This window comes from Neopelma chrysocephalum, unplaced genomic scaffold, assembly GCF_003984885.1.
Source record: "Neopelma chrysocephalum unplaced genomic scaffold, ASM398488v2 Primary Assembly neopelma1_103b, whole genome shotgun sequence".
Classification (NCBI taxonomy): domain Eukaryota; kingdom Metazoa; phylum Chordata; class Aves; order Passeriformes; family Pipridae; genus Neopelma; species Neopelma chrysocephalum.
Genome location: NW_020897767.1, coordinates 2,016,398 through 2,038,137, shown reverse-complemented (window position 1 = coordinate 2,038,137; position 21,740 = coordinate 2,016,398). Strand labels below are relative to the sequence as shown.

At 42.8% G+C, this 21,740-nt stretch overlaps 1 protein-coding gene across 1 annotated transcript in view; it reads left to right on the top strand.

Annotated features, from left to right (window-relative positions):
• The window catches only part of EPC2 (enhancer of polycomb homolog 2), a 39,374-nt gene that overhangs the window by 15,326 nt on the left and 2,308 nt on the right, over positions 1–21,740 (top strand). Inside the window, exons 3-13 of the mRNA XM_027695927.1 lie at positions 5,325–5,470; positions 7,570–7,776; positions 8,334–8,482; positions 8,751–8,883; positions 9,781–9,969; positions 10,220–10,309; positions 11,644–11,789; positions 11,882–12,225; positions 17,266–17,402; positions 19,150–19,309; positions 20,338–20,671. Of these exons, the coding sequence (XP_027551728.1) occupies positions 5,325–5,470; positions 7,570–7,776; positions 8,334–8,482; positions 8,751–8,883; positions 9,781–9,969; positions 10,220–10,309; positions 11,644–11,789; positions 11,882–12,225; positions 17,266–17,402; positions 19,150–19,309; positions 20,338–20,671 (2,035 nt within the window). The remainder of the gene's footprint in view (positions 1–5,324; positions 5,471–7,569; positions 7,777–8,333; positions 8,483–8,750; positions 8,884–9,780; positions 9,970–10,219; positions 10,310–11,643; positions 11,790–11,881; positions 12,226–17,265; positions 17,403–19,149; positions 19,310–20,337; positions 20,672–21,740) is intronic.

Below are 21,740 nucleotides of genomic sequence, written 5' to 3'. Positions count from 1 at the left end.
TTTTGGTTGATGTTCTGCTGACAAGTGACACACTCTCATAGTTCAGTTGTTCCTTGGCACACAAACCATGTTTGTACTTTGCAGCATGTGGTTTAGGAGGTTGTTTTGTGCCTTGGACTCCTCCCAGGAGTTATCTTTGTAGCAAAACTTTGGATTCAATTATTGCATCCTTGCATCATTTCCCACCAACACAGTGAAGTGTCCAATTTATTCCACGTATTTACAAAATAGGAGATTTTTTGGAAATAATGTACTCAGGGTCCTCTGTGATACAGTACATGAAATAAATTGGACACTTCACTGTGTTGGTGGGAAATGAGGTAAAGGCAACTAATTATTTCTCTCCTTAACAGGAGAAGCAAACCTGCAAGAAAGACAGGGTGAATTAACTGAAATAAAGCTGCTGATTGAAGAATGTGTTTTATTCTGTTCTTTGTTGCACATTGCCAGAAACACTGTGAATACTGTTAATAAACATGTCTAAAAGTGTTAAATGTATTACACCAAAATGTTCTTTGTCTTGTTGAGACTCACAGTCTTTCTGGACAGAATTACAGGAGGTATTTGAGCTGAAGATAAATATCAGATACTGCTCCAAGATAATTTTTGCCACAGATGCTGGTTGGAGTAGGTGTGATACAAGGCAGCTTTATGCTACATAAACTGCTTAGAAACTCTGCTTTAATGCTAAAAGCACAAAAAGCCACAATACCCACTTTGGCCAGGGAAATTACATAAACTGATGTCAAATGCCACGAGGCCACATACTCTAATCCATCCCTACTGGTGGTTATTTCTGGCAAGTTATGTTTTGCTGTTCATCTGGTAGCCCAAGATTCGAATATTTCTTGCATTCTTTTATTTAGATCAGTGGCTCAAAGCAGAGAAAACCCAATTTCTTTGTAAAGCCTGGGATCTGTGATTTGTGATTAAGCCTGGTTGGCCTCAGTAGCTCAGCTCAGTTGAGCTGAATGTAAAGCAGAAGCCTTTGAACTGTTCTAATTATTCCAGCATGCTTAATAATTTTCTAAGAATGTTCATAACTGCAGTAACATGGAGATGGATTGTAAGTTATTGATGTGTAGGGTAAGTTAGAACACTTGTACCTTGCTGGAATTACAGCTAAGGGGGTGTAAGAAAATAAGTGTCACTCATGGAAACAATAAAACAATCTTCAGTGAGTTGTGTGGGATGAACTCCAGTCACCCTTAAAAAGGTGAACTTTGTGACAGAAAGCTTATCTTTCATTTTTTGGTGAGGTGAACCTCTGTATTTATCAGTTTCCAGGGCATCATTGCTGGTGTTGGCACAAGCAGGGTGGAAGGAACGTGGTTTGCTGGGGAGGGAATAAGGAAACTGCTCCTTCCAGTGGTAACTCATGCCTGTGGCAGCTTCAAATGAGTGTGGAACCACAGCCTTAATTTAGTTAGCTAAATGAAATTAGTTCATTTAGTTGAGCTAAACCCAATTCGGTGTAACTTAACTGGAAAACAAATTGCATTTGTGTAAGTTGGTATAAAGTCAGTTCCTAAGGGAACTCCTGCAAACAAAAGCAAGTCCCTGTGGCAGGTCCTGCTGTCAGGAGTGGCTGGAGGGGCAGAGGGTGGGAACTGGGAGGTTGGGTTTGCAACTACAGCCGGCAAACCAGCATATCCTGGGCATTCCTGGAGGGAACTCTGTCCCTGGAAGAAGCTCTAGGCATTCCTAGAGGAAACTCCGTGCCTTGTGGAAACGTGGAGTGTGGAGAAATGCAGATGTTCTGGAGGAGGAAGGCTGGATTCATCAGTCAGGCACGGGAATCTGCCAGGAGTTAGCAGGGGTTGTCTTTAAACTGGCTGTGGGACTGCCAGGAGCAGCTCACCTGGAACAGGGGCTGGTCCTTCCCCAGGTCTTGCAGCTCCAGCTCTTCCCATGGCACAGGCAGGAACAAGGGGGTGATGGATGATCCCATAAACCACCCGAGTCTTGTGATGGCTTTTGAAGCCAGTGAGCAGCCACAGCTCCAGGGTGAAAAATGGCTTTTACTGGAAGAGTTACAGGTCACTCAGTGCTTGAGGAAAGAAGAAAACATGATTAAGGATGTCACTGGAAGTGTGTTTTGAGGAGCAGTGGTAGATGAACTCCAGGGAAGGAGGACACTTCCATGGGTGTCCAGAGCTGTGACAAGCCTGCTTGGGGTTGATTAACTCCAGAGGAGGAGTGGTAGCCATGCATTTCCTGAGGGTCTTACACCTCCAGAGGCTGCTGAGACTTTGTTTCCATCCTGTCTGCACGGGAACAGGTGGGATCAGGTACTGCTTCCATCCCTTCAGTGCCAGGAACCTGCAACCCCCTCTCTTTGAAAGGGAATCACACTGATAACTTCAGGTCATGACAAACAGCAAGAGAACACTGCTGACAGCAGGAGAGCATTGCTGCAAGGCTGGAAAAGTGGGGGATGTGACAAGGGCTACTGCTGTTCTCACAGTAAGGAGAGGGGTTTGTTTCAGGAAATGAGACTGGATTTATTTGATGTGTGGTGATCCTGGATACCTTTTATCTTGTCCTCTTGATTATTTGTCAAAATACTGAGCAGAGAGAGGGAGGGACCTTCCTGCTTCCAGCTGAGGTGCACGTGGTGTCCCTGGAGGTGCTGGCAGTGCAGGAACCTGCCTTCCCTCTTGGAGATGGAGATCTCACCTTCCCACCACTCAGACTCATGATGTGTTCCTGGGGGTGGTTGGTCTTTTAAGGTGCTTGTTGATGGAATAGTTGGGCTTTTCTTATTCTTTTAGCTGGTCTTAGTGTCTCCTGGTTGCCTCTCACCTGAGCCTGGTCTGATTTTGTTCAGGAAAGTGGATGGTTCCAGACCTTTCAGTGACTTTTCTTTTCCCGTTGTGGGAATGAGGGCAAGTTTACTGGCACTGCTCACAGTTTATGGGTGAGCAGCATCACATCCTCTCTGCCACAGGGATCCTCCTGCTCACTGGTCCTCTGGCTTAGAAAAATTCATTTGAAACTTTTTGTACACAGGGGATTATTGAGTTATCTACTGACAAGTAATGGGTTGACATCTTTCTGGTGTAGGACTAATATCTGTCTGAGGGCAAACAAGCAGTGCCTTTTCTGGACTTTAGTGGGTTTGTGTGCTTTCTGACATAATCTCTGAGAATAAAACACCTGGGTTTTGGAGTAGAGGTACCTGCTGTGTTTTAGGAGAGCTCTCCTAAAATAATGGGAATATCAAGTCTATAGAATTCCGGCTGCTTCCCTCGGAGTTATTTGGATGTGATTTCCCAGTGCACACCAGGGCTGTAGGAGTTTTGTAGGCTCTGGGGCAGCAGAAGCTGCTGCAGTTTTCTTCCTGGTGAAAATGGCAGTTTGTGTTCTAAGAGGTCGTGGAATTACAAGCTGTAAGAGAGTGGAAGTTGGTACCAGCCATCATTCCCCAGGAGAAGTGTGAGCTGCCAAGACTGGACTTGCCTGGGAGGGCTCTGAGGAGCTTTGCAACTCCAGTAACAGGTGGAATCGTGTCCTCAGTCCACATTTAAAAAGGACCCCACAGCAGAGGCTGGAGCAAAGCTCCCAGGAGCTGAAGATGCTCCATAAAAACTGGTTTTGTTGAGCCCAGCACTGATTTTTGGCAGGCACCTCAGTGCTATTTGGCTGTTGAGCTCCCTGAGCAGGGTGGTGTGGCAGTCACCCAGGTACCATAACAATCCCTCTTCTCTCAAGTGCATAATCCTGCCTGCTGATGTTTTTAGTGCTGTTTTACAGAACTAACAATTAAAAAAAAAATCTGGGTCAGTTTTCTCTCCCAAGTTTTTGATTCTTGCCACTGGAGAGGCGGGATCTGATGTTCTGAGCTGCAGTTTAAGTCTAATATCCAGTTAATTGTTGGAGAGCTGTGGGTCACGTGCCCAGTGACCGTGTCTTAAATAAACTTGCCATGCAACTCGTGTTATTGAATTAATAATATTAATAATTCTACTTAATTCATAGTTACAGCTAATAATACAGTTATTATTAAATTATTCTCAGATAAACTCTTACAGTGTGTGTTAAAGAGGAGAACAGTCTGACCAAGTGATGTCAGAGTTGGTACCAGTTGGGCAGTGTCTCCTCTGAGGTGCCACGTTGAGCTGAAGATGGTGAGGAGCTGCTTTTTAGCTGCATCTGGCTGAGTTTTCATGCACAACCAGACAGATAAATACTGGTTTAGCTCATTTATTGCACTGTGTTACAGAGAGGGTGATCTTGGGCTGGGCTGAGATGTGGGAAGAATATGCTGCTTATCACCTAACTCTGGGAGAGAAAATGCTGTCATTTGCTTTAAAGATGTTTTTTAGCAGTTTTCTTTTGCTCCTGGTCTTCCAGGTTTTTGTTTTAAGGTTCAGCTCAGTAGCAGAGGTTTTGTGAAGTCAGCACTTTGGTACAGCCACGAGTTCAAAGCATAAAGATAAGATAGTGCTGTTTGTCTAATAAGAATAGAATATATTTCATCAAACATTCCGTGTTGTCAATACTGTAACATGCTGATTGAATTATTGGGAGGATTGTATTTGGTGTGTCACCTCCTCAAGGTTTTATTAGGTGGAGTTAATGTTTCCTATTAAGAATTCTTAACTATTGTATGCACTTGGTTTGTATTTATTGTAAAATTTCATTTCTGCTGTGTTATGTGAATGGTAACTTCCTTCTGCTTCTAGTAGGACCAGGAATGTTAAATGTTGTCCAGCATGGAAAATCATTAGTACAGTTTGTAATAAAGAGATGAGTTTTGCTGAGAAGTTGGGAACAATATTTGGAGAGTGAAGGAATAGTCAGGCCCTACATCTAGAGCTGACTTTAGCCTGTTAAATATTTTGAGGCTCTGGGTTTGTTGAACAACTTAAAAATGGGCAGCTGAAATGAGATTGGAACTTCAGTGTAAGTGCTTTTACCAAGTCTGGAATTTGATTGAAAATTATCTGTATCATTAATAATCTTATTCTAAAGGAGTTGTATTATAACAGCATTAAGAAGCATCTTTGCCTTTGTTTTGCAAAGATATATTAAAAGTTTCTCTCCCTCTGGTAATTTTTCAAACTAAAGGTTTTTCCTGTCACCCCTTCAAGCCATTTAAAATGAAACTCCTTAAATTCCCTTCATATTGGAAGTCAGACACAACTTCTGAGTGCTCTTTGTTACATGGGGAAACTTTTTAGCCTAAAGAAAAGAGTGTTCTGGCAGAGATGTGCAAGTCTGGAATTTCACCAGTCAGTTTTGATGCACATTTCTGTGTCTCCAGAGCGTGTCATTTCCCAAACATTTCAATTCTTGCCCTGTGTATATTTTGATTTCAGCCTTTAATCTGGACAATGAGCAGCCAGATTACGATATGGACTCCGAGGATGAAACCCTACTGAACAGGCTGAACAGGAAGATGGAAATCAAGCCACTGCAGTTCGAAATAATGGTTGACAGACTCGAAAAGGCCAGTTCCAGTCAGGTATTGTGGGAAGAAATCCCTGAGTTTTGTTGGTTATTCTGGTGGGAGGGTTCTGGGTGGGTGTTCTGTTTTGTGTGGGAGTCTGCACGTGCACAGAAATCCCACTGCTGCCTTATTGTCACACTGTCAGTATTAGTAATTTAGAAAAACAAGGTGGGGAGGGAGCTTTTGGGGGCTGGCTGGGGAGAGTTGATTTTAAATTTTAATTCCTGACCACAGGGTGTTAGAGAGGACAACTCACAACTTGTTTGACCCGTGTTGGTGTGGAAGAAGCTCGTGGTGATCAGGGGGTGAATAAATGTGGCTATAAAAACATGAGATCTGAATTCTTTGTTTCACTTGTTTCTGTGGACATTGGCTGCAGGTGATTTTGGAAGATTTAGAAACTCCAAAAGCACAGAGAGCAAACCAACCACTTGTTCAGGTTGGGCCCTTGTGCAGTTCCTGCTGCCCAGAAGGGCACCAGTGTCTGAGTCAGATCCCGAGGGGTTCCAGGAGAGCAGTATCTCTCTTAAACCCCAAAATATTACTCAAAATCTACAGCTGAGGAAACAGTTTCTGAAAGGCAGGTTTGAAACAGGTGCAGTTATTTTTCCCCAGCTCTGCCTCAGGTTCCTCAACCTGATTTAGTTCAGTGCTGTTGTGTCAAGAGGCCAAACTGTCATTTTCTTACACCTTGGAGCAATTTTAACAAGGTAAATCTTTACCTTTAATAAGGTAGAGATTTCTTACTATGCTGAAAAAATGGGATGTGAAGGAAAAAATTAGGGGATAGATTAGATGATGCTTGTTGAACATGCACTTGGATCTCTTAGGGCTTTGATATAAACACCCCTGTTTTGGCTTTCAGTTCAAGCCACTCTGGTTATCACTTCTCAAGATTTAATACTCATCCTCCTTATGCTGCTTTCACCTTGCATTGCTGGAATAATAAAGTGATATTTAAGAACTGAAAGATGCTTTTCAAAATTAAAATATTACAAGAATATAGAATTTTCTCTGTAGATAAAAGCAGCTCTTGCAGGTTATTGGAGCCTGGGAAAAAGTTGATTTTTTTTTTTTTTTAAGAAATATGTTAATGGAAAAAAGGGAACAAAGGACAAACAAAACTGAAATTATTTTTAAGTAATATTTTTCTCCTTTAAAAACAGTTCAGTGTTTTTCTAATCCTCCTGTAGATTGCCAAGGTTTTATTCTACTCTGGCAGGAATTAACACATAAGAGCAGTGGTTGGACTTAAGATATCTTTATTTTTCTGAAATTTATTTTTTTTCTGGTTATTCTAAGATTTAAGTTTGACATGTTGCAAAAGTGCAAATTTAAGTTGTTCAGTTGATAGTTTTCAAATTCTGGGGAAGTCATACTAGAACAACTATTCTTTTTATTTAATGACTGGGTTTAATGATATGAGCACGTTAAACTAATGTGCTAGTTAGTCAGTGATGGGGTTTGCATTTATTTTGAGTCTAATTTCCATATAAAAAGCTGAACATAAAAATAAAAGTTATCTTTAAATTATCTGTGTACAGCTGCCTCCTACTGAAATAACTTGCCCAAGAACTGAACCAACTTTGTGCTGTAGTAAACAGGGATGGTCATTATCCTTTTCCATCATCAAGTAAACATTTTGGGGGGAAAAAAATTAAGAAATAAGTTCACTTCAGAGGATATTTTCTCTACAGTAAATTATCTTGTAGGGGAACCAACATTAAACTGCATTAAACATTAATAATGGCTAACCAAGAAACTTTTCTTTTTGAAGAAAAAACTAGTCAGATTAAAGTAGTTCCTAAATCATGATCTGCAAGCTGTAGTAAGTTATTTATATCCTGTGCTTGTAGTTTTCAGATTTCATGAAAGATGGATGAAGTTCTGCAGCATTGTAGGGAGGATGTGATGATGCTGGCTCAGAAAATTTAGGAACTCTGTAACTTAGGAAGAACAGCTGGTGGCTTAAGTAATTCAGTGTACATGAGTATTTTTTACTCTTGTGCTAGAAAATAGTGAAGTTTACTCAGAAAATGTCCAAGAGCTGTGAGTGTGTGGTGGCTTTCCCTGCACCCCCATCCCAATTGCACCTTTCCCATGTTCTCCTGTAGCTTGTGACACTTCAGGAGGCCAAACTGCTGCTAAATGAGGACGACTACCTGATCAAGGCTGTCTATGACTACTGGGTGAGGAAGAGGAAGAACTGCCGGGGGCCTTCCCTCATCCCCCAGATCAAGCAGGAGAAGAGGGACGGCTCCACCAACAACGACCCCTACGTGGCCTTCAGGAGGAGGACTGAGAAGATGCAGACCAGAAAGGTGACTCAGTTAGGATTTGTCACTTGGAATCCTGCAGGGATAGGGAATCATTTGGATCCCTGTCATTTGGATCCAGTTTATGTCCATTTGCTGGAGAGCTGAAACTCAGAGCAGTGTCTGTAGCGGTTGTGGGACTTGCTGGGTTACAAACTTCCCTTTCCGGGGGAAAAACAGGGGAAACAACCTTCCACTTGCCATGGAGTGAATAGTTCAGGTTTCATTTTTTTTGTAGCATGAAGTGATTTGAACGAGGAAATCTGAAATTACTCAGCACTTTGCATCAACTCTGCATGGAATCAAGGCGGGAAAAGTGTTTTGGGAGCCAAGCCGTGAATTCCTTGTTCTACCAAACTTCCACTGTGGAATCTGAGCAGACAAAGCAGGGGGGGAAAGGGCTGAGAAGTTGGGGTTTTGTTTGCAGGTTGGATCTGCTTTAGGAAAAGCTGCTTTGGGGTGTGCTGAGCCTTGCTTGCAGCAGCATTTATGTAACTTTATTTGTGCAGTTTAAGCCTCGTGGGTTTTGGGCTTGACTTAAAATGTGTCTGATCTCTGGACAGAACCGAAAGAACGATGAAGCTTCTTATGAGAAGATGCTGAAGTTGAGGAGGGAGTTCAGCAGAGCCATAACCATTCTGGAGATGATTAAGAGGAGAGAGAAGACAAAACGGGAGCTGTTGCATTTAACGTTAGAGGTTGTTGAGAAAAGGTAAAATTGCAGATTATACCTGTAAGAGGTTATTTATGTAACACCAAGGCTTTAAATTTCATTAAATGGGTTTGAAAGCATCTCTTGTAATTTATTTCTGTGTGGGGGTGTGTCTTCTGCACATGTGGCTGAAGACTTGTATACCACTTAAATATGTACTTACATATAACTTCAGAGGGTGAAATAAAAGGGTTTTATGCAGACTATTGGCCTTTCAAACATTTCCCAGTGGAGATGCCATATTATAGTTTTAATCCTGTTTTTTGAGGTACCACTTGGGTGATTATGGAGGTGAAATCCTCAATGAAGTGAAGCTCAACAGACCTGAAAAAGAGATGGGCACAACTCCATCGTCTCTCCACAACGGAAACCATCACAAAGTTCAAGAATGTAAAGTCAAGGTAAGGTTATTTCCTGCTGGGAATCTCTCATTATTGAGTTCATCATTCCTCTGGATATGCCCAGGTTGGAGTTCACATGTGTTTTTGGGGCAGTAACCTGAAATATTGGCAGTTCCAAGGTGCTTGGAGGTGTAGGCTGAGAGTTGAAGGCCTGTGGAAGTTTGTATTTAGCACCCGCGACACCTAGTGGTGCTGGAATTCCATGCGAATTCCAGCTGGTTCTCCAGGAATTCTGCCATTCCTTCTCTTTCTCCTCTGACCCTCAAGCTGAGCTGCTTTACTGGAGTTATTTTCAGTCAGTTATTGATAAGTGGTAATTTGGGGTAAACTTAAACTGCACTGGCTTCTCCTTCAAAGTGAGAGTTTTCCAAGTGAAATAATCTTTTTTAAAGGAAAGCTTTGAAGTTTAATGACATTTGTGTTCAAGTGAACAGTTTAATATCAATGGAGTTGCTCACCACAGAGAGTTTGTGTTAGAAACATCTTAAAAAGCCAAACCAAATACCATCACATCTGTACAAAAGTATAAACATGAAGCAAATTAGAGGGTTTCTTTTGAACTTATCTGAGCAGTTCAAAAAAGGGAAAGTGCTGTAGAAAAATGAGATTTCAGAAAATAATTGGAATAGGAATTCCAATTACAATATACTGAGTGTACTGCAAAGCAAGGAGCCTCTTAGATTATCTTATGGCTTGAGAGCTTTCAGTTTGTCTTTACAGCTACTTATTAATAAACAATCAGAGATTTAATTCTGTTTTTTCCTGTTTTGAATAAATTTTGCAGGATGTGTCTCAGATGTCTGCTTTGGGAGATAAACAGCCATGTCTTGGTAATTAACCTTTCCTCTTCTCATGCCTAATTTATTTTACACACTTTGTTTCCCCCCCTCCCTCCAGCATCCTCATCACTCCTCCCTGAAGGAGGAGGTGTCCGATGTTGTCCGTCAGAAGAAGAAGTACCTGAAGAAGCCCAAGCTGGAGTGTGTGGTGACTCCTCAGCCCTCAGCTGAGCCCCTGCCTGTGCTCAGCAAGAGTGACATCAAACAGTACGACTTCCACAGCTCAGATGAAGATGAGTTCCCACAGGTAACAAACACCCTGCTGCAAAATCTCAGTGTGCTCACAGCAGAGGTTTTAGTTACCTGTAATTTGGCCACTCTGGCTGTATTTAAAAGATCCCCGTGTAAACTATGAGTTTTTCTTCCAAGTTATGCTTTGAGAAGCTGCTCTTAAAATACAAATGTGGCAGTTTGTGTTACATAGATACAAGCTTGTATAAAATAAATAAAATTTTGTGGATGTGGCAGTGGGGAGAATGACATTGTCTCTGGTCCAGGTACCCTCGCCGGTGTCAGAAGCAGAAGAAGAGAACGACCCCGACGGCCCCTGTGCTTTCAGGAGGAGAGCAGGATGCCAGTATTATGCTGTAAGGCTGTGCTGTTGGATTTAGGGTGGTGCTTTGGTTCTGGTGATGGGGTTTTTCTTAAATTTAGGCTGGCACAGTGCTGTCAAAGGTCTTCTGTTCCCATTCTCACCACCGAAACTTTGATGAATCCAGAGACAGTTTTCAGTCTTTGAGAATGACTCTCATTATACTATCACTCTGTGGTTACCTGAAGGTGATATAACATGTTTCCTGCAGACCAATTCAGCCACTGCTAACAAGGGAGAAGATCTTTTTTTGTCTCCTCACTTCCCTTAGCACATCCTTTCCTCCCAGCTCATAGAGCTTGTTAGAGTTAAATCCCAGTTGTCCCAGTTCTGAGACCTGCTGAGGGATCCTGCCAGGGCATTGAGTCTGCCAGTGTAGCAGAGGGGGTTTCATCTGTTGCAGATATTTGCCATATTTAAGTCAAAATTTTGTTTTGAAATCAATGCAAACTGTAAATGTGTTGAAAACCAGGAGGTTACAATTGCAAGAACATCTTTATTTCTGCTTCCAGAGGGTCAGCTGGAGCTTCCCTCTTAGAATTTATCCTGCTTTCTCTTTTCCCTTAGTCTTAACTCCTTTAGCAAAAGGAGTTGACTGAAAACTTGTATTTTCATTCTTTTCTGTTAGTTTTCCGTTGCTGTTAGAAGCAGGTTATTTATCAGCCTAAATGTTAGTTTTTTTAGTTAGTTTGTCCTTTTAAACTACCAAAGCCATTTGAGTTTGGATTCACTCAACATAAATTGATTGACTCTACAGCCCTGCATTTAAGCTGATCACAGAAATTGATAATGAGTGTTATTAACCTGTCATTTGAGACAGCACAGAGCATTTCTGCTTGTAAAGATGGAATCAGAGAATCCCAGAATGGAAGGGACATTAAAACTCATCTTGTTCCACCCCCTGCCATGGGCAGGGACACCTTCCACTGGCCCAGGTTGCTCCAAGCCCCATCCAGCCTGGCCTTGGACACTTCTAGGGATCCAGGGGCAGCCACAGCTTCTCTGGGCAACCTGTGCCAGGGCCTCCCCACCCTCCCTGTGTTTTACATCCTGTGCTGAATTCCCAGAGGAGCCAGTGTCACACTGGAGCTGCTGGGATGGGTTTATGTGCTGCTTGGCAGAATGAATTAATTCAGGCTCCTTCTGTATTTTGACTGTGGTGTCTAATTTTATGGCCGGTGAAGGCTTAATTAATTCATGATTTTAAAAACAAATCATCTTATGATCTGAGCATATTAATCAAGGAAGTGATAGTTCTGTGGGCATCTTCAACCAAACCACGCTCTCTGAGTGAATGTAAAATTGCCTTTTCTGGTTTTTTCTTTGCAGCCTCGTTTGGACCAAACTAATTCTTCGTCTGAAAACCCCGAATTGGCAGAATTGGATAAACTGAGGTTCAGGCATTGCCTTACAACCCTGACAATTCCAAGGAGATGCATAGGATTTGCAAGGAGGCGGATTGGCAGGGGTGGAAGGTACAGCTGTGTTACTTTTAACTCTTCATGCCCCTCCAGAGTATTAAAAAGAGACAATCAAACTGATGGTTTTCCTCATCCTCTTCCCTCAGGGTTATCATGGACCGAATATCCACAGAACACGATCCTGTCTTGAGGCAGATTGACCCGGAAATGCTGAACAGTTTTTCAAGCTCTTCCCAGACTTTAGACTTTTCTTCTAATTTCTCACGGACCAATGCTTCCAATAAACCTTGTGAAAACAGACTGTCCCTTCCTGAAATCCTAAGCAATATCAGATCATGTCGACTGCAGTGTTTCCAGCCCAGGCTACTCAATCTCCAGGACAGCGATAGCGAAGAATGTACCTCAAGGAAACCAGGGCAGACTGTGAATAACAAAAGAGTCTCTGCAGCATCTGTAGCTTTACTGAACACCAGCAAGAATGGCATATCAGGTAGGCAAGGATTTGAATTCTTCTGGAGCTTAAAATACTGAGTTTTGGTGGTTTTACGTGTGACTGGACTGATAACGTGAGCACCGGTGTGCATCTAAACCACAGATTAAAATAATAATTATTTTGTATTTCTTGGAATATACAGAAATTTCCCTCTTCCTCCTGCTCTTATTTCATCAGTTCCAGTAGAATTTGGTGAAGTGCTGGATTCAAACACATTATTCAGAGGGATTCTGCTTGTATCAAGAAGTGCTGAGGTGTAATTGAGTCTTCATGACTCTAATTGGTCTGTGTTTAAAGATAGAAGAATTTTCTTTGAGTGCTAAAGAAAAGCCCTTGGTCTGAAAACAGCAAAAATGTTGGCACTGGAAGCGTCCAGTGATGCACCTTCTCTGATTTTCAGCTAATCATCAGCCACTGATTAAATTTGGGAAATTGTCTTTTCCCTTAAATATTATGTCCAGCTCTCCCAGCCAATGCAGACTTTATGACCTGGCAGCTCCAGAAGAGCAAGACAGACATTCCCACATTAAAATAAAATGATAAAAAAGTTTCTTGTTGTGTCTTCACAAGAATATAAAACATACAAAATATTTGCAAATACTTGTAGACCCCTTGTTGGTGATCTGGGTATGGCAGCACGGAAGCTGGAATAAAAGCTTCCAAAGGAAAAAATTGTTTTAAACTTAAATTAAATAGCCTTTGCATCACTTGCTCTATATGCTAAGGTTGTAATTGCTCAAGTTTTAACATTGTCACTTCTTTATAATCATAAAAGAATCGTAATCAGATGATTCTTTAAAAAGCTGAACAGTTGGAGATAAGCCAAAAGAGATCTCCTACCAAGCATCAACAAGCACCTGAGTATTTCCCTGCTCTGATCATATACAGAATTAGGTGTTGTAAACCAGGATAATTAAACAATATAATAGGCTGACTCTGAATTCCATAATTAACTCCCTGTGGTTGTGGAATGGTCCATCTCTGTCACACTCAGTTGCAGGAATGGGTTTTTAATCATCAATAACACACCTCTAGAATTCCTGTGTGCAAATTGAAACCTAAGCAGAGAATATTTATTCCAGCCTGATACTTTTATGTCTTTTCAGGTTAGTCCTTGTAACCTTCATGTTGTTCTCTCCCGTGAAAAGATTTGCACAGGAATATTTCTGCTGCATGAAAAGAACACATATAATGTGCCATGGCTTTATTTTATATAATTATTCCTTTTGAAAGGACACGAAGGGCTGGAGAATTCCACCTGTAGCAAGAAGGAGGCAGCTGTGTGTGATGGGATTATAAAGCACCAAGAGATGTCTGGTTAAAGCAAGTGCAGAAAATAAAAGAGTTAAGGTTGTGAAACATGGACTGCAAGGAACAACAAGGGTTTAGCTGGTAGCTCCTTATGTAACAAGAATGAGCAATGCTGCATAATTCCTGTTTGCAGGAATAAAGTGTGATGGCACCAAGGTATGGGAAGGTGCTTAGAAAGATCCAGGTTAAGCTGATTAACTTTTTTTCTGAGGGTTTTTTTGTGATAATATAATACATATCAGTCAACTACTGAAGGATTAGCTGGATGTAACATCTTGAATTCTGCTCTGGGTGGAGTCTGCCTAAAAATGAGGAGAACATTTTGGGATGGAAGCTGATCTGTGAAGGAAAAAGGTTAAAGAGATGTGTGAAATCCCATAACTGGCTGTAGGGTTGCAGCAGTGGGGGAGAATTCCTGTAGCTGGGAAGGTGGCACATGATGATTAAAACCAAAATGAGAGCAGTGTTATCTGCAGGGAAAGGGGAGCCCTGTGTTTTGTAGGGATCTGTGGATAATAAAGAAGAATAAAACATCAGCCCTTCCTGAGCCAGGTCATGCCCATCAACAAGAATATCAATATCCAGATTGATCAAAATCAAATATCAGTGATTTGCCCTGTAGCACCAACACCTCTGATACACTCATGTGGGCCAGCACTTGTGTGCTGCAGGATTGGCACTGCTTGGGAAAGAGAACTAAAGGAAAGGATGGAGAAACACACATGGGAATGGTGGGAGAGGCTGCAGAGAAACAGCTAAAAAAAAATGCATAAAGCCAAATCTGATGAGTCTGAGCCACTTAGGGCAGGAATAGTAATAAACTTGTGTTATAATTTTAAAAATCATCTGTGGAATCCGTTGAGAACAGAGGTCCCTGAGCAGCTGAAGTACATTATGCAGGGAGATTTATGGCTGTGGAAGACCTTTTTCATCCCAGCTTTCAGTTACAAACCAGCTCCTGTAATTCTGGTGCAGGATCAGACACAACAGACAACAGAATTGTTCCCCAAATGACTGAACCAGCAAGGGGCACAGTGTTGGATTTTCTCACTAGTAAATAGTGAATAAATTTGAAAAGGGCTGCTTAGAGTCTGATTGTGCATTAAATGAGCACAGCACTGTCACTGCATTTATTGAAGTCATTCTCTTTGCTGAAATCAGTTGATTTTATGGCACACTTACCTGTGAGCATAAAGCTGCCTCCAGAGGAAACAGTGGCAGCACTAAAACTGATTACTTTTATTTTTTTTAATGTTTTTATTTTAGAGAAGACTTAAGAGTTGCTTTCTTTTTGCTGCACAACAATATTTAAAATTACCTCTGCATTTTATTTTTCCCCGTATTAATTAAGCAATTCTTCCTCTGGTATTTCCTCCAATGCACTGTAGAAACAGAGACTAATATTAAAAATGTGTGACCAGTCTTTTCTTCCAAGTACCTAATCAGTGCATGAAGAAAAAACCAATTTTTTGAGCTAATTAACTCTTGCTCATGTCATAAGAACTGCAAGTGGGAAAACCGTGTCCCTGGATACAGAGGACAGCTATTCCCAGCTGAAGGATTTTGCTTATGGAACAAACTTTTACCTTTTAGAGGTATTTTTTTTTTCCCCCAGCATTAAACACCACGTAGAAGTAATTAATAAAATGCCACTTTCGGGGCAGCCTGTGAGATGATCTTTGATTAAAGGCTTCAAATCCTGAGAGAAGTGACATAAAAATGCAACCCAAAGCTGTCAAGGAGGAAGACTTAATTTGCCTGTACCTTTTTTTACCCTGTGGTGTTGCAATATTTTCATCCTGTGGTAAAATAGATGCTCAGCAGAGCCCTTGCACTTCACTCTGACCTTCAAGGCTGCCTTGGGACAGGGGAAAATTTGCTTTTTTTTTCTCTCTAGGACCCTTCAGTTGTTTGATTTGGCAGAAGCCAAATGATATTAAATGTGCTAATGAACATCTGCTGGTTTCTAACAAGGGGAACAGCTGAGTTGAGTGTGACCACTGAGGAAATACCTGGGGGAGGGAGCAAAATCCAAACGTGGAAAGGCAGAGTAAGGGATTATTGCATGGCTGGAGTCGCCTCCCCTGCACCTTGGAGCAGAGTGTTTAATGACTTCATGGCCTCTGTCAAACTGGGAAGGAAGGGAGATCATAAACATGGAATATAACCTTGTTCTGAAACGGTTTTTTTTTAATAAAACAAAAGGCATCATCTGGAATTCGTTACCTCAGAGCTTTAAAATAGAAATATATATATATATATGTAATATTCCATAATGCTGTTCTTGGCCCTGTTGCCTGTAGTAATGCCACATGTTTTGGGAGATTGTGGTAAGGGAACTTAGCAGGGTGAGCTGACTGAACTTTGAGTTAAATGCTTGTAGTCATAGGTAAGAACCTGCAAGAGGAACAAAGTAAAGCTAAATGCAAAATAAATTTGGGGTTAGAATAGGTTGGAATTTGTAATATCCCTGCAGTCCAAGAGGAGTAACTCTAAATCTCTCTCAGTAACATGGTTGAGAGCTGGTTTAATAATGTGGCAGTAGAGAAAAAGCTTCAGTACCAATTTCCAAGCAGTCACAGTCCTGGTTCTAGTACTTTTTCCAAATGGATTTTCAGGACAACTACAAATAATAAAAGCAGTACATGGTAGAGCCAGACCTTGAAACGTGGATCACTTTATATTTTAATGTTAACCTCTTGATAAGAGGATATTGCAGAATCCAGGTGTTTGAGTGCAGGACAACTTCAGTCTTGGAAAAACAGGGTTCAGGATAAACTGTTGAAATGTATTCATGGGAATCTCTGAGAAGTGAATTCTCTCTTTCCTTCCTCCTGAGAGAGCTCAGTTCTTAGGTTGGCATCACCTGCACAAAACTCAGGTTTTAACATGAAACACTTGGCAGTATTTTCAGTTCACCAAGTGTGCAATTCTTGGGGGGAGAATGTTAAAAACAGCTTTTCCAACTTCATTCCCTTCATGTGTTGGGAGCATGAGACTTACTGGGGTGGCATTAACCTGCTTTTATCAGATACTAACTTATGTCACTCCTAAACTCCTACTCCATTTAAAAAAGTCATTGGCAGAGAAAATCCTTTTCAGGTGAAACAGGAGCAGATCCTTGAGGAAAGGTGGGAAAGAGGAATTGCTAGATAGATGAATTGTCCTTTCAGGTGAGGGCTGGTCTAGAACTGCACAGACTGTTTAAATCTCAGAATTTTGCTGTTCTCCAGTGCCAGGCTTGTGTTTCCTGGAGGTGCATTCTGGTGTCAGAGAAAGGGACAGTAAGGGACTGTAGGAGAGGAATTTGGACAGGAATAAACTCCCTGAGTTTATTATGCCCAGCTCAGCCCAGGATGCTTCATCCTCAGCCCTAATTTTTCGGCCGTGCTTGTTTTCTGACAGGCAGGAAAATATTCTCTCGAAGCTTTTGCCTAAAGCTACTGGAGAGAAAAAAACCACCAAAGATAAAAACCTGCTTAAAAGCAGCAAAAGCTCCCGAGTTCTTTTGTTCTAAATTGATTCACTGCAGGAACACAACAAACAAACAAACAACCACAGCTTGACCTCTCCTTTACATAAGAATATAGGAAGATCTTTGGAAGCATCTGACACAATGTATGTTGTCTTTGAGCACTTGTTGTCCAAAATAGCTGCACTGCTGCCTTTTGGATGTATTTGCTTTGTGCAGGGCCCTGTAACTCTGCTTCCCTTTCTTTCCTGTAGTAACAGGGGGTATCACAGAGGAGCAGTTCCAGACACACCAACAGCAGTTGGTGCAAATGCAGAGGCAACAGCTGGCTCAGCTGCAGCAGAAACAGCAGTCCCAGCATTCCTCCCAGCAGGCACATCCAAAAGCACAGGTACTGCTCCCAAAATGTCCTCACATGCTGCTAATTCCTGTTTGCTTTCTGTGTTCACCTCTCGTGCAAACTAAATGTAACACCCCAAATAAAGGTATTGCATTTTAGAGTGAATGTTGTATGTTTTTAGCCAGGTTGTATTTTTTATAGGTTTTATATCATGGTTGCATTTTAGAAGTTGAGACTTCATAGTTTCATGTGTTCCCTGCATCCCCAAGTGTAGAAACACCAGTGTGCTTTTCAGTCTTACTACTTTTCACTGGTTTCACCTCCCTTTGTGTAACAGCTCTGAAGAGACTCCTTTAATAAAATTACCTGATGAGGTAATGTTCTATTATGGTAAGGCTCTATTATGAGCAGATGTTCAGTGAGTACTCCAAATTGGTACCTCTGAGAGGAAAAACAGAGCTTTGCATATTTGCATATTCTGTCTTCTAAAAGAATCCCATTTTTCCTCTGTAATACCTTGCAAGGGAAGAAAGATTTTCAGGTGTGCTCAATTCTCTGTTACTTCCTTACCAAAAAAATACAAAAGCTGTTGTCTGTTACTTTTACTTTGAGCATTTAATATCTTAATTGCTTGTGCTGTTTGTCCCTTCCCCTCAGTGTTCTACTTCAGTTAATCAGGGATTCTGTGTTGGCAGATGACATTTTTTAAGTGTAAGGAGATGATGCCAGAATATTTAAACAAAAGGAATGAATTTTGGATCTTTAAAACACTCTAAGCTTCTGTGCAAAGTCATTTCTGAAGTTAATATAAATTGCAATTGCAGAATTAACCTTCTTTCCAGTAAGAATGGTGAGGCTTTCCAGTCCTTAGTGTTGTTTCAGAGAAACTGGGCTGATGGATAATTTGTGATTCCAGAATGAGCAGGGCACAAACTGCTGTGGTACAAATCACTCCATGAGAGTGGATTTACCAGAAATACTAAACATCCTTTAGGTTTGCAGTTGCAGAGTGTTTCCTGCCTGGAAACAGGAGAGAAAGGAGACTTGAGAAGCTTAAGGCATAGACATCATCTTAAAGGAAACTTCTCAAAGACTTCCATGGAATCCCAGACTGGTTTGGGTTGGAAGGGACCTCTAAGATCATCTCTTTCAACCCCCAGCCATGGGCAGGGACACCTTCCACCAGCCCAGGTTGCTCCAAGCCCCATCCAGCCTGGCCCTGGACACTTCCAGGGATCCAGGGGCAGCCACAACTTCTCTGGGCAACCTGGGCCAGGGCCTCCCCACCCTCCCAGCCAGGAATTCCTTCCCAATATCCCATCTCTCCCTGCCCTCTGGCAGTGGGAAGCCATTCCCTGTGTGCTGTCCCTCCATGCCTTGTCCCCAGTCCCTCTCCAGCTCTCCTGGAGCCCCTTTAGGCCCTGCAAGGGGCTCTCAGGTCTCCCTGGAGCCTTCTCTCCTCCAGGCTGAACAGCACATGACAGGAGAGACTAATATTAAAAATGTGCGACCAGTCTTTTCTTCCAAGTGCCTAATCAGTGCATGAAGAAAAAACCAATTTTTTGAGCTAATTAACTCTTGCAGGACTTGCCCAACACTCCTTTGGACACTGATGTTCAGCTCCCCATCAGTCTTGTGGCACAGAAATATTCAGTGTTTCAGTGCAGTAGGTTACATGTAGGACAAGTCTGTATTTACATGGGGATACTTGTGCACTAGAGCAATCCTAACACTGTATCATTTTGTACTTAGGTAATTATGAAAACCGCTTTTTTCCCCTCTTTTTTTTTCCTCCCAGGGCTCCAGCACCTCTGACTGTATGTCCAAAACCCTGGATTCAGCCAGTGCCCACTTTGCTGCCTCTGCAGTGGTCAGTGCTCCTGCCCCCGGCCGCAGTGAGGGCACCAAGGAACCCAACACCAGCCACAACAATATCAATGGTGTTGTCCAGCCTTCAGGTGATGATGCTTAAAACCCCTGTCTAGTATGAGCTAAGAATGCCAACTGTTCTTGCTTATCAGCTGATCTTATTTCTGATTTAATAAATAAAAAAATCAAATATATTAATTGTGATAGTTTTAAATAGCGTTCTCTAAAATACTCTTGGGCAGTGACACGTGTGGCAGAATCACAGAATATCCTGAGCTGGGAGGGACCCACAAAGATCATCCAAGTCCAACTCCTTGCCCTGCACAGGACTGCCCCAAGAATCCCACCAATCCTGAGAGCCTTGTTGTTAATATGGATATAAAGCTACCACATGCTCTTTTACATTGTGTATTTTTCCTTTGGTTTATCTTTTAATAATCTGTTACCATCAAAAGTGTGACAGCACCTTAAAACCAGTGTGAATGTGTAATGAAAAAATAAATCAGTTGCTTAAACATGAAGCACTTTGAGAAGTAAATGGCCAAGTTATTTGGTCATTATCTCACATATTCAGCTAAAAACATACTGACCAGCTGCTACTGGTAATTCTTTTGACTTCACTGGAAGCTTTGGGTTTCACTGCATTTAGGATTCTTCCCAAATTCAGGCAAAAGTGCAGGCATTGGCATTCAGTGCCTTCCTCCCACCCCTCCTGGTTGTGCTGGTGCCGTGGCCCTGTAGCCAAGAGGCAAATGTGATTGGGCACTGGGCTGCCAGCACAAAGAAAAGGCTTTTAGAGTAATTTGTTGTTTTAGCAGCTAATGAAGTGATTAGTTTTATAGACCTTCTGCCAGGCTGGGTTAATGATAATATGAAATGAATAGAGGGAGAAAAAAACACGACTGAATAAAATCAATATACTGGAGCAGCTCCAGGAAAGGGGGAGAGAGAGAGAGAGACATCTGTGTGTAATTCTCTGAGATTACAAGAGGGCAGTGCTTTGAGGGGTCTAAGATTAGGCACCAGTGACTGTGAAATAAGGATTCTTGCACTATCCCAGGGACAGATATATTCACAGCATCACCTGGTTTAATAACCAACATCTCTGTCGTCACAGGAACCTCCAGAACCTTGTACTCCACCAACATGGCTTTATCATCCAGCCCAGGGATCTCCACCGTGCAGCTGGTAAGGACAGTTGGCCACAGCACCACAAACCACTTAATCCCAGCGCTGTGCACGAGCAGCCCCCAGGCTGTGCCCATGAACAATTCGTGCCTGCCCAGCACCGTGCACCTCAACAACGTCAGCGTCGTGTCCCCCGTCAACGTGCACATCAACACGCGGACGTCGGCGCCGTCCCCCACCGCCTTAAAACTCGCCACAGTCGCTGCCAGCATGGACAGAGTGCCAAAGGTGACCCCCAGCAGTGCCATCAGCAGTATAGCAAGGTGAGCGGGGGCACACGGGCGGGTCTGTGCTGCTTGAGTCACGTGGAATCGCCGAGTCGATCAGCAGCCCTTTGCCCAGGACAGAAATCCAGGGAGGTTTGGCTTTGAGGTGCAGTTGGTGGCGCAGCCTGGGCACTCCGTGGGCAGGCAGAGCTTTCTGTGCTGGCCCCTTTTCCCTGGGAGGAATCTTCATTTGTATGGGTTTTGGGGGAGTTGTTGAGGTTGGAAAGGGCCTCCCAGTCCACCCCGTGCCATGTCCTGTCGTTCCTTGGACACCTCCAGGGATGGGGATTTCACCACCTCCCTGGACAGTTTCAGTGCTTGACAGCCCTTTCCATGAAGAAATTCCTCCTGCTGTCCACCTGAACTTCCCCTGGTGCAGCTTTGAGGCTGTGTCCTCTCTTCCAGCACATGGAGTGCACCCTGTGCTTGATGCCCCCCCTTGTCCCCCAGCCCAGAGCACTGAGTGCCACAGCCAGTCCTTCCTTGGGCCTTCAGGGATGGGGACTCCAAACCTCCCTGGGTTCCAGTGCCTGACAACCCTTTCCATGGAGAAATTCCTCCTGATGTCCAACCTAAACCTCCCCTGCCATGGCTTGAGGCTGTGTCCTCTCTCCAAGGTCACAGAGACCACCCTATGCCTGATGCCCACCTTGTCCCCCAGCCCAGAGCACTGAGTGTCACAGCCAGTCCTTCAGGGATGGGGACTCCAAACCTCCCTGGATTTCAATGCCTGACAACCCTTTCCATGGAGAAATTCCTCCTGCTGTCTGTCCTGAAATTCCCCTGGTGCAGCTTGAGGCTGTGTCTTCTCTCCAAGATCAGAGTCCCCCCCTGTGCCCGATGCCCAGCTTGTCACCCAGCCCAGAGCACTGGGTGCCATAGCCAGGCCTTCCATGGACACCTCCAGGTGTCCATTCCAGACCTCCCTGAATTTCAATGCCTGACCACCCTTTCCATGGAGAAATTCCTCCTGATGTCCCTGATGCAGCTTGAGATTATGTTCTCTCCATGCCCAACTCTGCACTAGAGAACATTGTTTCCCCCCCCCAAGAGACTTCCCAGCACA